The following is a 14,989-nucleotide window of genomic DNA, read 5'->3' on the forward strand; positions in this document are numbered from 1 at the left end:
ACGTAGGTGACATTTGTAAGGCCTACAAGTTAAACTGTACTATTATAGTACATATATAAATATTTGCATCACAAAAGCAAATATGTAGATGTAGAGAAACTTTGCATCAGCAAAGTAAGAAAGCAAATGCATGTGAAAATTTGAATAATGCAATTTTGATAATTTAAAATCCAAATTTGCAAGCTAACTTGCTGTTATTGTAGGTAATGGAAGACGTTCTTTGTATCACTTTTTCCTAGAATGTACTTATGTGTAGGTCTCTTACTCCTCTTTCAGGCATGGAGTTTGTTATATGATCTGGCAATCTAAAAGATAGGTAACACTGTATAAGCAAATCTCAAGTTCCATATCTCTGCATAGTATCTGCTTGTCCCTAGTTTTATTTGTACAACAGCTACACTAGTTCTGCAGGCTCATGAACCTGTCCTGTGGATTCAGAGTGAGATTGATATATGGTGATAGCAACTGTAGTAAAGAGCATGTATGTTAGATGTAGTGGTTTTCAATCAACATTTTGTTATTTTATGTCATATTTAATGAGGTGTCAGCATGATTTATTAGGTTTATACAGCTGTGTTTTCAAAAATTTACTGGAGTTTCTTTTTTCACTCTGCTTGGAGAGAGGAAAGAGCATTCTCCCTACAACTCCAGGGAGCAGAACACACTCAGCCCATCCCAGACATCTTTCTGTTTCCTTTCTCCACTCTGCTATATAACTGCCATGCCTCTGTCTAGAGCTTACCAAAGAAGCACTCTGTAAATTCAACAGATTTTATCAGGTTTTGTGTGGGCTGCAAGGGTCTTGAATAATAAAAATGAAATGACAGGGACCATTACTGGGAGTTGAAAGTACTGAGAAGTGGTAAGGCCACCTGACCTGCCTGCTTGCATTGGTTTCTTTCCTCTGTTTAAGAGCTAAAAGGCTCCTCACTGTTTTCTTGTTTTGTTTAACTTCGGTTCTGAAAAAGGTCATACTCACACTGAGTGCAAGTCCCCTTTTATAACCTATAGCTGCTTCAGTGAAGGTTTCTCCAAAAGCCTCTCTTCAGCAGGATAGCATTTACAGGCAGCTAACAGCTTCCTAGTTGGAAACAGTGTTGGATAAGCAGTGCTGAGAGCAGAAGAGCACCCCTGTGTTGCTGTATCCACCCTTAGTGTGCATTTGTATTCATATGGAGTGGGTTTTCCCTCTAAAGCATGTAGAAAACTGATGAAGCAAAATGTGCTCTGCATGAGCAAACAGACTTGACCTGGTAAATCGAGGTGTGTGACCAGGGTGTAGAGCACGATAAGAACATAGGTAAAATATATGTCATGGGTGACTATTGTTGTAATGGGTATCTCATTCATAGTTCGAAAGCACCATTGTAAGCTAACAATACTGTCTCATGTTTATCAAGTTTTAGTTAAAGTTTACTAAAGTAAGGGTAAATTGATATGTGCAATGATAAAAATAATGCCTACAGAATAGGTAAGGGTAAAGCTTTCTACGATTTCTATGGGGTGTGGTCAGAAGTGGATTTCAAATATATATGAAAAAAACTAATCTTGAAGACTGACTATTTCTCTCAAAGCTAGAAAGAATAGATGGTCCCCACAAATATAGCAAAATAAGGGGAAACCTTGGAAGTTGTTCATCTAAGGAGAAGTTTAGCTATTTAGTTTTTCTGACTTGGACAATCAAAAAGATGCCTACAAAAACTTGCTTTCTTTGAGGCAAGAACTTGAGTTCTGTGCTAGTGTAAGAAACAACCCTCCATTTATTGAGCCCAAAGTGTGTGCATTCATATATAAGCAAAATTTCTCCTCATTTTCTATAAAGAGTCCAAGACACAAACATGTAAGACTATTTTGTAGGCTGCAAAGTCATTTGAAATATGGAATTTGGATTATTTTTTGAAAGCATAGCTCAGTTGATTAGACAAGAACAATGTGTTGGGATTAAAGATCATTTTGTTGGCATCCTCATTGACCTTCCATAAAAAGTACAAGTCAGTTGTGCTTTGAAGCACTTCCCCTCTCTCCGACTCCCACCCCCCCTCCCCAGAAACTAGTATAAATATGGAATGCTGTTTCTTCTTTTCCAAAGTGTGATCATATTTAATCTGGAAAGAATAAAACTGCTTTTACATTCTTTTACTTACATTCACTCTCGGGTCATGCACACAAGAATTAGTAGACTAAGTAACATTAAGACACATGCAGCATTTTTGCAAAGACATAAGCATCTAAATATATTCTCTTTTCTCTAGATCAATGAACTGAGCCATGTTCAAATCCCTGTTATGTTGATGCCAGATGATTTCAAAGCCTACTCAAAGATAAAGGTGGACAATCACCTTTTCAACAAGTAAGTACAAGTAACAATTCCTTGCAGAAGTGGATAGTGGCAGTGATATTTATGAAGTACTATGAACTCTGTTATTTTTCAGCTCATGGGACTGAAGTTTTTATGATTAAGTTAATCCTGCGATAAACATTACCATCTGTGCTGTTCTGAAAAGCGACAGCAAGGGCTGCTGGGTAGTATTTTTCTGCCATATGGTTTATTATTGCCTTACGAGTATCTTATATATTGAAGGTGATCCTTTCTCGGTGTATTTATGGCTGATACAAGTATTTATTTGAGTATTTTTCAAAACAAATTCATATGCCTGTACTTTTTATTATATGAAATGTTTGAATGTCAATGAGAATTTAAAGCATATAACAAAGCTGAGTAATGTTCAGGTTTTTATAATCCATGATACATAATCATAGCCATCATGTAGAAGCACCAAAAGTATTAAGATAATTTAATGAAATCTCTATGTCTCTTGAAATTAAAATGCTCTGTGAATAGTATGTATAGACATAGTAAACTGATACTGCTAGTTTGTTGTATAACTTAAATTTTATTTAAGAATATATTTGCAAAAAGGAATTCTGCTACTTTGGATCTTCGGTTTTGTGGCGATGGTCAAAATAACTTCTCACATATAAGTCTGAAATCAACACAAGGATATTAAAATTAGCTCTGTACTGAATGAGTCAAGTTTTCTTGAAGCTTTGGCACCATCAGTACTTTTTGATGTTACAGATGGTATAGTAATTCTTATATAATCCAATCTAAGATTTCACCTTTGGAATCATTTTAGAGCAATGGGAAAGCATTCTTGTCTGCTTTTGAGTTCAGGTTCCAAAGTTACCAAATATAGTTTGTGTTTGTTTCATCCAGTTATGTTGTAGCTTGTTGGAGACAAATACTTACAAATTTATTAAACATTGTCAAGAAAAAGAAGAGAACATGGTGAGACTAAATCTCATTTTAAAAAAAAGAAAAGATTAGAGGAAAGATTGTAAACCTCCTTATCCTCTGTTTTGTGTGAACAGAATTGAGACAGGATATTCTACAGTTATTTACTACATATGCAAGTGAATGAAGCTGATGTGGTTTTATATTCTTTCAGGGAAAACATGCCAAGTCACTTCAAATTTAAGGAATATTGTCCAATGGTTTTCCGTAATCTAAGAGAGAGGTTTGGAATTGACGATCAAGACTTTCAGGTAAGTTTGCTTTCAAAATACCTAAACTGATGATATATGCAAATTTTGAAGGTCAGTAATGCTGCAGTTGTGAACAAGCAGGCCAGTGTGCTGAAGTAAAGTTTTTTTTTATGTAAGTTGAATTAAAAGTTAAAGAAAAAGACGTTCTTCTTTCTACTCCTTCCCCCAGCTGCAGGCAGAATGTTTCTGGTTTAACTCTTTGCCCCCTAGCTGTCTTCTGGTTCCTATCCTTCTGCTGTCTTTAGTCCTCCGTATTTCATGTTAGAGAACCTCCAGGTCATAAGCCATGTTATTAAAACTGGGGGGCAATACCTCTTGCAATAGGAAGAAAAAAAATGCCTGGATACTACTGAGGAGAGATGCTGTGTTCAGCTGGGTCATTTAGATAACAGTTGCTTCAGTTGTGTGTCTAAGTGAGACATCATTTCTGAAACGACCATAGTCTTTATTTTCCTTCATGCTCTCTTTGTTTAGAAAAGCTTGACCTGTGGCCTGACAACTTCCTACTGCTTCATCATGCCTCTTTTTCCCATTGTTAAGAGGATCTGGAAGCAAATTGCTTGTGTAGAGCAGATACAGCAAAACAAGAAATTGCTTTAGATTTGGCAGGGTTGTTCCTTGCAGCCAAAGCTTCTTTCTGTCTTTGCAAGAGAAAGTTCTTGAACTCTGCTTCAGTCTGATTGGCAATCAAAAACTCACTGACAATTCCCTTTCCCATTAGTTGCTCCTAATGCACACTGTTTCAGTCACAAGGGTAATTTCCTTCTGCAATCTCTCTGCAAGATGTCCTGTCCTAAAGAGCACTTGCTGTGTAACCCAGCATCACTTCCTGTTGTGCTCTTTTGCTCTTCTAAAGTATTTTGATGTGGGTTGCAGCTGTATTTGTAGCCTGCCACTATGATATGTTAAGTGAAGATATTTAATAAATAGTTTCAGGTAGCTAAATTGTACAAATGTATTTGTACAGTAACACTCTCATTCTTGCTACATAGAGCAGAGTGAATACTGAAGCCAGAAGCTACTTTTAAGTCCTTCAACTATCATTTTTATCAATTTTCCCCTTTTCAGTATCAAACAATGTGTTAAAAATACATAGATGGGTTAAAATGTGCTTGCAGGAGTGTAGATGGAGATTAGGTTATGGATCTTGGTATATGGCCACTGTAACTTTGGTGAGATCTTTTGTCAGTAGGTGGAGAAGAGGGTTTGGTCGGTTTCTTTTGGTAGAGCTGTTGTGATCCTGTCATATGATTTTTCATTATCCTGTTTACTGAAGAACTGTTAAACAGAAAATACACCAAGACTTAGACCAACAGTTAGAACAGATTACATTGCTGCTTCAATTTTTGTGGTGTACCAAAGAGGATCCTAATGTTTGGGAAGGTATTTGATCCCTTTAGCTGAAGATTTTCTTTTTCTTGACAAAGGATCAGTGTGTCAAAGAGGAAGGACGTGACTGTTTCTAAACTTCAAATTATGGTGTCAGCTCATGCTTGCTATCTTTTTAGAAGATGGGGTGATGACATTCCTAGGCAATTGAAGTTATATTTCAGTAAATATATATTAGAAGAGTTAGGATGCTGTCATTAGTTAAAACTAGCAAACAGCATAATCAAATGTGCTGCATCCCACAGCACTGTGAAATGTTTCTATCTGTTCTGCTGTTCTACAACAAAAAATCCTGTAGTAACTATATTATACTGCTGTTTGATTTTATTAATGATAACAATGAAAAAACTGTGTTAAAGGATTGTCACTAGATAAAATGTTCCTATTTTCAGATTAAAACCAAAATTACTTGTTTGTAACTCTGTTTTATTCTGTTGGGGTTTTTTTTGACAATGTAACCAAACAGCAATCCCGAAAAAGAAAAATGTAACCACATCCTGGGTTTCGATGCAACAAAATTATGTATTGGAAAAAAAATCTAAAAAAATCTACAATGCTGTTTTGTATTTCAAGTATATTTAGTGAAAAACAAAAGATATTTAACTTTAACCCAAAGGAAGGCAGTGTCTGCATTCGCTGTCCTTTTTTTCCTCAACCCAAGCAAATTATCACTCTGCATTCTTATTCTACTGAACTGTACTGATATTATTTTTTAAAAAGAAGGTCAAAGTAGTAATGTATTTTTAACACACGTCAAAATTAAATTAATTCTAGAGAAGCAAAATGAAAGCTTAAGTCACTCCATGTGTAAGATAGGGGTTATCCCTATTAAAGGTAGAAGTTGCTTTCTTTTTAATGTTACATTTTCTGTGATTTGGAAAGGAAATCCAGGTTGACAAAGGGAGACTGACTGTGTATACTTGTCTTTTTTTTCCAGATAGTCTTTGTCTTCAAGAAAGTTATTCCAGTGAATGCAGGTTAAAATGATTGTCTTGCATTCAAAGCCTGTGCAATATTGAACTGAAGGGACACTTATGGAGGATAGAAATAACTTTCTCTGGATAATTTTTCTTATATAACAACTTTCAGGAAGGGAGTCCTGATCAATTGTGAGCAATGTCATTCCCATTATTGAGCAAGATAGAATTGGTTTAGATAAATAAACCCAATTACCTTGTTCATTAGTCAGACACATCAGTTTAAAGCAGGAAGAACATTCATTTTCAATGTTTTTGTTTTCAGAATGTTCTGCAGATATCCTTGATGAATTGTTCCAGAGGTCAGATAGTGCTTCCTCATAAGGAAAGACTGAAAAAAAAACCCCTTACCTTATCAAAAGAATTTGGTAGCATACACCCTAACTACTGGGGTATACTCATTTTGCATTTTGACATAGTGTTATTCACTTTGTGCAGCAATTTTGTGGGCTGCTTAACATGTAGGCTTTGCTCACATGTGGAATGGTTGATATAAGAATCTTCTCTTACAGAGCTCTCCTCTTACCCCTGAAGAGGGATTTAAATATTTTAAGTAAAGGGTTTTTTCCTACAGATAGTCTGTCTTTAGTCAGAGGAATAGCTTAAATTGTGTATGGTTTGTGCTTTATAAGAAGCCATTTCTAGTAAGTAGTTCCTACATCTGTCTGTCTTTCAGAGCTCTTTGGGCATCTCTGAAAGACATTTTGATTAACGCTGAACTAGAATTAAAGTTTCATGGAGGTAGATGTGTGGTTGCCAATACTGAGTGGGGGGTTTTGCTTTATTATGGACATCAATGTGCAAAATGTAGTATGAAGTTAAACCATAAGTTTTATTTAAAGGTTACCTTTAGAAACTTGTTATGACAAGTCTTGAATCTAGGTTAAGAAACTTTGTTCTTATGACAAAACAATCTTCTATTATACTCCAGTCTTGTTTATCATGTTACTAAGGTATTTATTGCATCAAATTAAGAAATGGTCGGGCTGTTTTTTCTCAGAAAAGGGATCAGGCAATATGAATCAAAATTGTATTTGAATATTGACAAAAAGTTTAAACCATTTTAACCAATTAGATCATTATTTTGCTTAGTGCCATTGGGAGTTACAAGTACATATGGATCTGAAATTGAAGGTAGTTTTTAAAAGTAATTCTACAAGTCAGAACATTAAGTAATGACAGATTTTGCCTTTATAGGGTAAATTATCTTGTATTTTTGTTAAGTGTCATCTTATTTCATTGTGAAAGAATCCCTAACTCTGAAGATCTTCCTAACATAGGTAGGGAAATACTTGATAGCATTAACTGTTCCTAAAAGAAAAGAAAAAAATTGATTAGGAAGCAGATGTTGTAAATTAAATACCTCACTGCAATCCCAAATTAATTTTTAGTTTGTGCATTCCCTCTCAGCTTTTGGCATCAGTTTTGCAAAGGTTATTTTACAGAAAGGTCTCTTTTTTACCAAAGTATATGGGGTAGCTGTTGTAACTTTAGAGTTTCTTTTCAACTTGGTCAACGTGATTTTTATCTTACAAAATCCAAGAGTACAATTCTGTCAAAAGAATTATAAGACTAGCTTCTGAAAACTGCTAAAGTGAGAGGTAAACAAGCAAGTAGCTGGCTTAATTGTCCCCCCCCAAACCTCTAGAAAAATAGGATCTATTACTGTTACAAATGCTTCTGCTGCTATGGAAAGGGAAACTTACTTTACTATGCTCCAGCACATCTGTTCTTACTTACAGTTATTGCTGAATCCTACATCTGGATTCTGCTAGGTGAAAGCGGGAGACTGAGTTCTTGCCCAGTGAAATGCAGTTGGTCATACCAGAAGGCACCAGTGTCCCAGCATCCCTAATGAGCTTTATACTGGGGATGGGGGTGATCACAACTGATTTCCCTTAAAGTTTTAGTACTAGTGTAAAAGGAGATCTGCTTAGATCTGACTGTAGGAACAGCCAGTAGAGGTTCTCTGTACAGGACAAAGAACTTTTAGTAGATGGTCTGTGTTCTTTTTAACTTAGAGGTGCTTATTATTTCTCTATGTGCATTTATCCATATAAAGATTGAATCTAAAAAGAAAATTGAGAAATCCTGCTCTTAAACAATTTACCTAATAACAAATTCTATGAACTCTGTCTCTCACTTTAATATGGATGTCTCCTTACATTTCAATATCTCTCACAGCTTTCTATACAGAAGGGTTTGTAGTCCAGACTCTAGAATAGCATCAGGAAAATAATGCAAATTCTAGGTTCATTTTTCAGAAGTCAGCCTTAAATATAATTTTCTCTTTTAGGTGTCTAAACTTCACCAAAATTCTTGTCAACCTGTGAACATTTTTGCTCATTTTAGGTGACTTTTCCAGTCCTAAGATAGCATACTAAGAATTTAAGGGCTATTTTACAATCTAAAATATGTTTCTTCAGACAAATACTAATTGGAGCTCTTTGCTGGTGTTTCTGCAACGAAATTTATGCCTCCATTTATTGGCCCTTTGTTTGGGCATTTGTAGCATTAAACTACAGACAGCAAGGTCAACAATAAATATGGCACGAACAACTGTCTTAGGTGTTGAATCTTCTTTCTAAGACATGATCCTTTCATTAAATGTTTAATAAAAAGTATTGAAAGTCTTGAAAGCAAGAACTGTCTTGAAAAGAAAATTCCTGTGCTGGTCATTTAAGTATGGTAAGCCTGACATTCCATAAAAAGTCATTGAGCTCATCTGTCAGGTGAGGTTGTGAGGTTCTTGTAGCAGAGTGTACAGTTTGTGGATCCCAGATGGACATTGGTACCAGAATATTCAGAACTGCTGACATCTTCTTTGACATGGGCATAGGCATAGGCAATAGTGATAGTAAGGTATTGAGCCAGCTGTACTAACAAAACTTGTTTCATTTTTAGTTTCTCCAGCATATGAAGAATGAAGTTTGCAACCTGAATATTACATTCTAGGATTTGGTGCCATAAGTGTGAGCACAAGTAAGAATTTAGTGACTGTGGAACTTAACCTTAGTATGTATGGCAGTGGAAATTTTAACCTCTGGCTTTTCTTAGTTTTCCTCAGAGAAAACATTTAGTTTGCCTTCTTTAGCAGTTCCTTGCCTAACCTAAGTATCATTCACAGTTGGGTATTCAAACTAGAAAAAACTAATTTAGTATGTGCTGGCAGCATCAAAAAATGAGCTGCCGGGTGCTCCTTGAGCTCTTACGGACATAGCCATTGAAAGTGAGGTGTTCCATCTAAGCTTTACATGGCTGAAGGGAGGAAGCTTCCAGAAGAAGAACCCTAGCTCTTTCTAAAGCAAGTGTATGCCTTAAGCTAACAGCTTCAAATCCAGACCTACAGTCTTAATAGGATAACTTGATTTAAGAAAGAATTGCATTTTATTCATTAAACTTCCATTTGAACAAGTCAAGTAACCCATAGCCTTTCTCCTGCTAGAATAGCTCAGTGGAAAAAAATAAAAAGTTGGTGTTTTACCTTTCTCTGTCAAAGTTTTTCATTTCTTTCACCACAGTAATCACTCCCTGAATACAATTTGCTTATAAATGTTTGTAGGTGTTCACAGTGTGGTATGTACGTCCACTTCTTAACAAGATCATGGAAGGGATTTGATGTTTGACTAGTGCACCACAGGACCAGTGGTATCCTGTCTTGCCTTTTGGAGGTCACGTGTCATTCGACATAGGTCTTTTGAGAGCTCTGCTTTTGAAATTAGAAGAAATCATGCAGTATTGTCCATACAGCTGCCAAAGGCAAGGGGACTCACACTATCAAATGTGTTTTTAGTGTACGTCACTGGCTAGGTATGCTTTGCCACATTCTTAATAACGTGTCAGTGTCAGGAATCAGTGTTTCCTGATCATGTTTTCTCATCATGTTTCCTTATCAGTATTTCCAGACATAAACCTGGTCAATGGCAATGGTAGAGTGCATTATGCCAGTATATAAAGTCTTTGCTATCCATCCTCATGACAAAAACCAAACATCTCTGGGTTTGGTGCTTCTGTTACATTAAAACAGTAGCACTTTGCCTTTCTTCTCTTTAGAAATCACTGACAAAACACTGTCCTGAGCACCATCCCAGAAGTAGGCTGCTTGTTTCAAATTACAAAGGAAGTTGGAGCCTTTATGTCCAGTTGTATGACAGTGTGTCTCTCTGGTATGCTTTTTAGTCAGTAATCCAAGTCTAATTCATCCGTATCAATGATTCCTGAGGTCTTGTAATAGGAAAAAAAAGGTTGCGGGAAGCTGCAAGCTTGTCTTCATAAGAAGCTGTGCATGGGCCAGGCAGCACCACTGTAACTGCTGTCACAGAACAGCCAGACCGTGTGTATGTAATTGTCTTAACAGCGATGAACCACTGCCAGGCTTTTCCACTGACCTATGATTTTAGTCATCACAGAGCATCATCTGTGTGCTTGTTTTTGCCTATTCATTCATGCAAAGCTGCCCAGAGGCACTCTTAAATAGCTTGGGATGTGATCTGATTTGTCTTTGGGGTACTCTGAGCTTGTGAAGCTCGTTCTGGCATTCCACGACTTTCGGATGAGATCACAGTACCAGAAATCATTGTTTGCCTTTGTCCAGACATCACAAAATGGGAAAGATTTAAATCAATGAGAAGCTGTTAAGCCAGTCAGTTTGAAAGATTACTGTTCTTCTAAAGCTGTCCGTGCTTTATCACCAGAATTTTCCTATTGCCCTTTTTAGCTTTTTTAGGAAAAGATCTGACTCAATGACAGTTTTTATTAGGCTTTCTTTCTAGATCAGTTGTGTGAAGTATCTGTATTACATCCAACACATAGTTCACATGTTCAGAATTTCTAAAATATAATCTTGTCTGCTAAAGTAGCAGTTAGAAAACAATGACATTTACATTAGATGTGTAAGAGATTGGAATGAGCTAATTAAATTGACCTTTAAATCTCTCCACCCTCTTGGAGGCTGTGGCTAATCCTTGGCCTCCCACTGTGGAGATAAGTATCCATGCTGTGAGCATTTTAAGCAAAGTGGGCAGAGAAGGAAGAGCCTCACCAGCAGTTTGTCTTTGAAGAAGAGGGCAATACTTTGCCAGTTATAAATATAGCTTGCAATTATGGAGGTAGTGGGGGGGACAAGCTTTTCCTGTTATTTTAGTGGCTCTGTTCCATGTGTTTTCCTCACAAAAAATGGTTTTGGTTTAAAAAAATAGCTCCAAACATCTTAACTTACTGCTCTTTGGAAAGTCTCTCTGGAGAACAGTTTACTTTTTTGATGTCTGGTGTTGGTATAACTAGCATTATCAATAATAGTATTATTGTTAGTTAATTACAGTTAGCTGCGATTTTTATTGACCATGTGCAAGGTAAAAAAAGACTTCCAGACTTTCAATAGACTTCCAAAGAATAAAGCATTAGGTGGTTATTTTAGCTGGCTTCTAAGGACTCTTGAGAATGCCTCTTAGAAAGTAGTTGGCTTGATTTTTTGTGACTTCCATTTTTAAAATGTCAATTACTATGGGGCTTTATAATAAAAAAATGTAAATAATAGATGATTAGATTACAACAATCAAAATTTAATTGTCAACAAGCAGTTGACATTTCATGTAGTAAAAACTTGCAGATGATGTAAAATCTGTCCAAATGGCAAAGTCAGAAGACAACAAAGATTTTGTACAAAAAAAAAATGCTTTATCTAGCATTATAAGCTTGTATAAATTAGATACCTTTTAATATCATCAGATGAATAGTTACATGGATTAAAAGAAGTGTAGAACTGCAGAGGTGAAGGCTGTGTTCAGGAAAGTGGTAGCTCTGAGAAGGAACAAGAAGTCAAAGAAGACAATTTAACACTAGTGTGAGCTCCTGACTCGGAAGGAATAACTACACCCTTGGATGGATAAATTGGAAGGTATAAAATAAGACCAGAAAGTGCTCTAAGGTTTTTTTTTTTAATGTGTTTATTTTATACCTGAAGCTAATACTCTATATAGTTTTGATGCTAGTCATCTTAAAAAAAGGTGTTGAAAATTTGGATATGGAAATAATAAAGACAAATTGTGTCAAAGGAATTTAAAGGCATAGAGAATGCCTTGTGGGAGTGATAGAGTTTGATACGCTGCATGTGAAAAAAATAGAATTGAGAAGAAAGTAGTATGTGAGTATCCTTGCAGAAAAGCAATACTAGATACTTTAGGAAAGGATAAATAATAACTGGAAAAGGAAATAATTCCACTTCAAAATTACACTCACCTTTGCAGTAACACGAACAATTAAATACTAGAAAAACTACAGTGGCACATCTTGGTATTCTGATGTTGGAAGAGTGAAGACTGCCTTTCTGGATTTTGTACGTTGGCCAAAAGCAAAGATTGGAGTTCAGTTTTGGAATGGCTGGGTGACATGAGATGGGTTCTGGTGGGTAGCAGTTGTGTGGATTCTAGCTTGCGAAATTCCATTGAAGGCTCCAGAAAAGCTCCTGTGAACTTCGAAGAATTGTGGATCAGATCCTAAGAGCACCTGCAGAAAAAAACTTTCTTTACTTAATATATGTTTAGTGTAGGAAATAAAACTCTGCACGGATTGCTGAGAGCTTAGAAAGAGATGCTGAGAGGCAAGGGTGCATCTATAGTAAAACTAGATCTTTCAGTTTATTTGCTGTTCTTGGGTGATATGATGACATGTAATTTAGATGTGCTGATCAACTTTTTGTATCAGGAACTCCTTGGGAAATGAAATACTAGTAAGTGGTGTAGCTTTTACCCATTTATATTTAAAGCTGTATTTTTGTTACTTTATCAGAAATTAATTCTGTGGTACAGGACAAATTCTTTGTGGTTTGTAGCCTCTCAGCACTGAGGACAAGAATGAGTATTTCTGGTTGCCTGGCTACTCAGTGCAATATAGGTGATATTTTTTATATTGATTTATGTAAGGGCAGTGAGACTTCCAGCTAGTGATTTTGCATGAGGGAAACTATTTGGGAGAGAGGGGGAGGTATGTGAAAGAGAAACTTATCTAGTAAAAGTATCTCTGAGTTTGGCATGTTAAGTGTGGCTTTGGTTGCATAAGTTATTGCAGAAGTAATTTAGTGTAGTCTTTAAATGACCTCATAAAAGTATTCACACTTTAAAAGTACAAAACCTTTTCTTTCTCCTGAGACCAAAAAACCAGCAGGCACAAGATTAAAACTTCACAAATGAGAAGTGAATGGGGAATTGGCAGAACACGCACACTTGGAGCAGAAGACTTGCAGTGAGTTGCTAAGTGAAGCTGTTAAGTGAAACAGGGTATGTGTGGCTGACAGATGTTTTAATTGTGCCAGAGGAGGGAAGCATACTGTGGCAGAGTGGGAGAAGGCTGGGAAAATCTGAAGGGGACACGGCAGTATGGCACTTTGCTTTGAGTTTTGTGCTCACTAATGCTATACTGTAGGCAGGTGATTTTTATGAACTTCTTATGACTAATGCTCCCATGCTGTACATGCTCCACTGGTTCCTGACCCAATATGGAAGTGCTGTGTAGCAGCAGTAAGTGTTGGTAAAAGATTGTTAGATAATCAAACCTGTATCTTTTGGAGCTTGAGTCGGAGTTGGTTTTTTTTTGTTTTGCCTGTATCTGAAAGATATCCTCCCTGTTCTGGCTTTGTGGCTCATAGATCTGTGTTAAGTGAGGAGTGGCTCGTTTCCCATCTGTTCATATTCCACTTAGTCTTTCCCTAATTAAGAAGCAGAGCCAGAGGGAATTCAATCTGGTATTTGCCATGATCTATCTCTATCTCTTCTGGTCTCTTTTCCCCCTCCCTCAACCCTGCTTATGTTTCCTTTTGGAAAAGGGAGATGCTTCTGTTTCATTCTTTATTTCCTGCCCAGTCCGCTATAAACACCTCACCTAAGAGATGCTGTTGCTGAAGACAGCAATAGGTCTCTCTTAGCTGAAGTTAGTGCTGAGCAAGGAAGCAGAACAAAAGCCGTACACCACTTACTTTAGGCAAGTTCAGGCAGCTTTTCCTCCAAGGCATTTCAGTGGAGATGTCTACAGTACAACTTACTTTACTCACTTGTTGTACAAACATCACTCAAATTTATTTGTGTTCTGGCAGAAGTAATGTGGATCACAGGAGGGTACTGTCTCACAAAACTGCATTTGACAGTAAGAGGCAAGTCTATACAGTGCAACTGTAGCAGTCTGAACTAGAGATCAGTGCCATTCAGATAAATGCATATTTCAGTCTGAGCAGTAACTTATTGTCTGCTTTAAGATAAAGATTATTGACTTAGACTGGAGTTAAATAGCCCCAGAATATGTGAAACTTTATCTGTATCATCTATTTACGTGTCTAAAGTCTAATTTTAAAAGAGACAAACTTTCCACAGTCTTTATGATGTAAAGCGTATGTCTTAAGAGTTATAGGTTTACTAGTGGCTACGCTTCAAAGAGGCTAAAGTGTAGGACTTTCTTGGCAATTTTGTGTCTTAACTTACAAGAGGAATGTTTTCCAATAAAGAATGACTTCTAATATATGTACTATTAATTTGTTAGTATTTGGCAGGGTTGAATAGGGTACAGATGCTTTGTTTTCTAGTTAACAGTCTGTGTCAAATAGGTAAGTTAGCTTCAGCTACACCAAAAGGGAAGGATCTTAGTGGTTTTAAGTAGCCATATTGTTTCCTCTTTGAAGCCCCTAAATTCTTCTGGTTTGATCCTTTCAGTGAAGCTGTTTGTTGATCTTGCTAATGATGACTTAGTGGTGCAGGCCAATTCTTGTCATCTCTTTAGTTAAAGATTCATTGTTGTCATGAGAGGCAATATTATATGTATGTTTACTAAAGCCTGATTTCTCAATATGAACAAATATAACTATAATTGAGAGTTAAGGTATATTTCATGGTACCTGGAAGCTTTACTTTAGCAGGAACTTGAACTTTTCTCTGTTCATAGAAGTGAGAACTAACTGTTACAAATAAGACTTTCCATAGGCAATACTCAGCCATATGTTTATCAGCACAAGAAAGCAGTAATGCGGTACTAGTAATCAGCAAATATGATGTAATTAGATCTATTTTCCCAACTTTTTAAACCATGCTTATTTA

The 14,989-nt window shown here is 36.4% G+C and overlaps 1 protein-coding gene across 1 annotated transcript in view; it reads left to right on the top strand.

The window, feature by feature from the left end:
* Positions 1–14,989, top strand: part of PIP4K2A (phosphatidylinositol-5-phosphate 4-kinase type 2 alpha) — a 112,723-nt gene that overhangs the window by 59,406 nt on the left and 38,328 nt on the right. Inside the window, exons 2-3 of the mRNA XM_005152970.2 lie at positions 2,253–2,350; positions 3,450–3,546. Of these exons, the coding sequence (XP_005153027.1) occupies positions 2,253–2,350; positions 3,450–3,546 (195 nt within the window). The remainder of the gene's footprint in view (positions 1–2,252; positions 2,351–3,449; positions 3,547–14,989) is intronic.

Source organism: Melopsittacus undulatus, chromosome 1, assembly GCF_012275295.1.
Source record: "Melopsittacus undulatus isolate bMelUnd1 chromosome 1, bMelUnd1.mat.Z, whole genome shotgun sequence".
Lineage (NCBI taxonomy): Eukaryota > Metazoa > Chordata > Aves > Psittaciformes > Psittaculidae > Melopsittacus > Melopsittacus undulatus.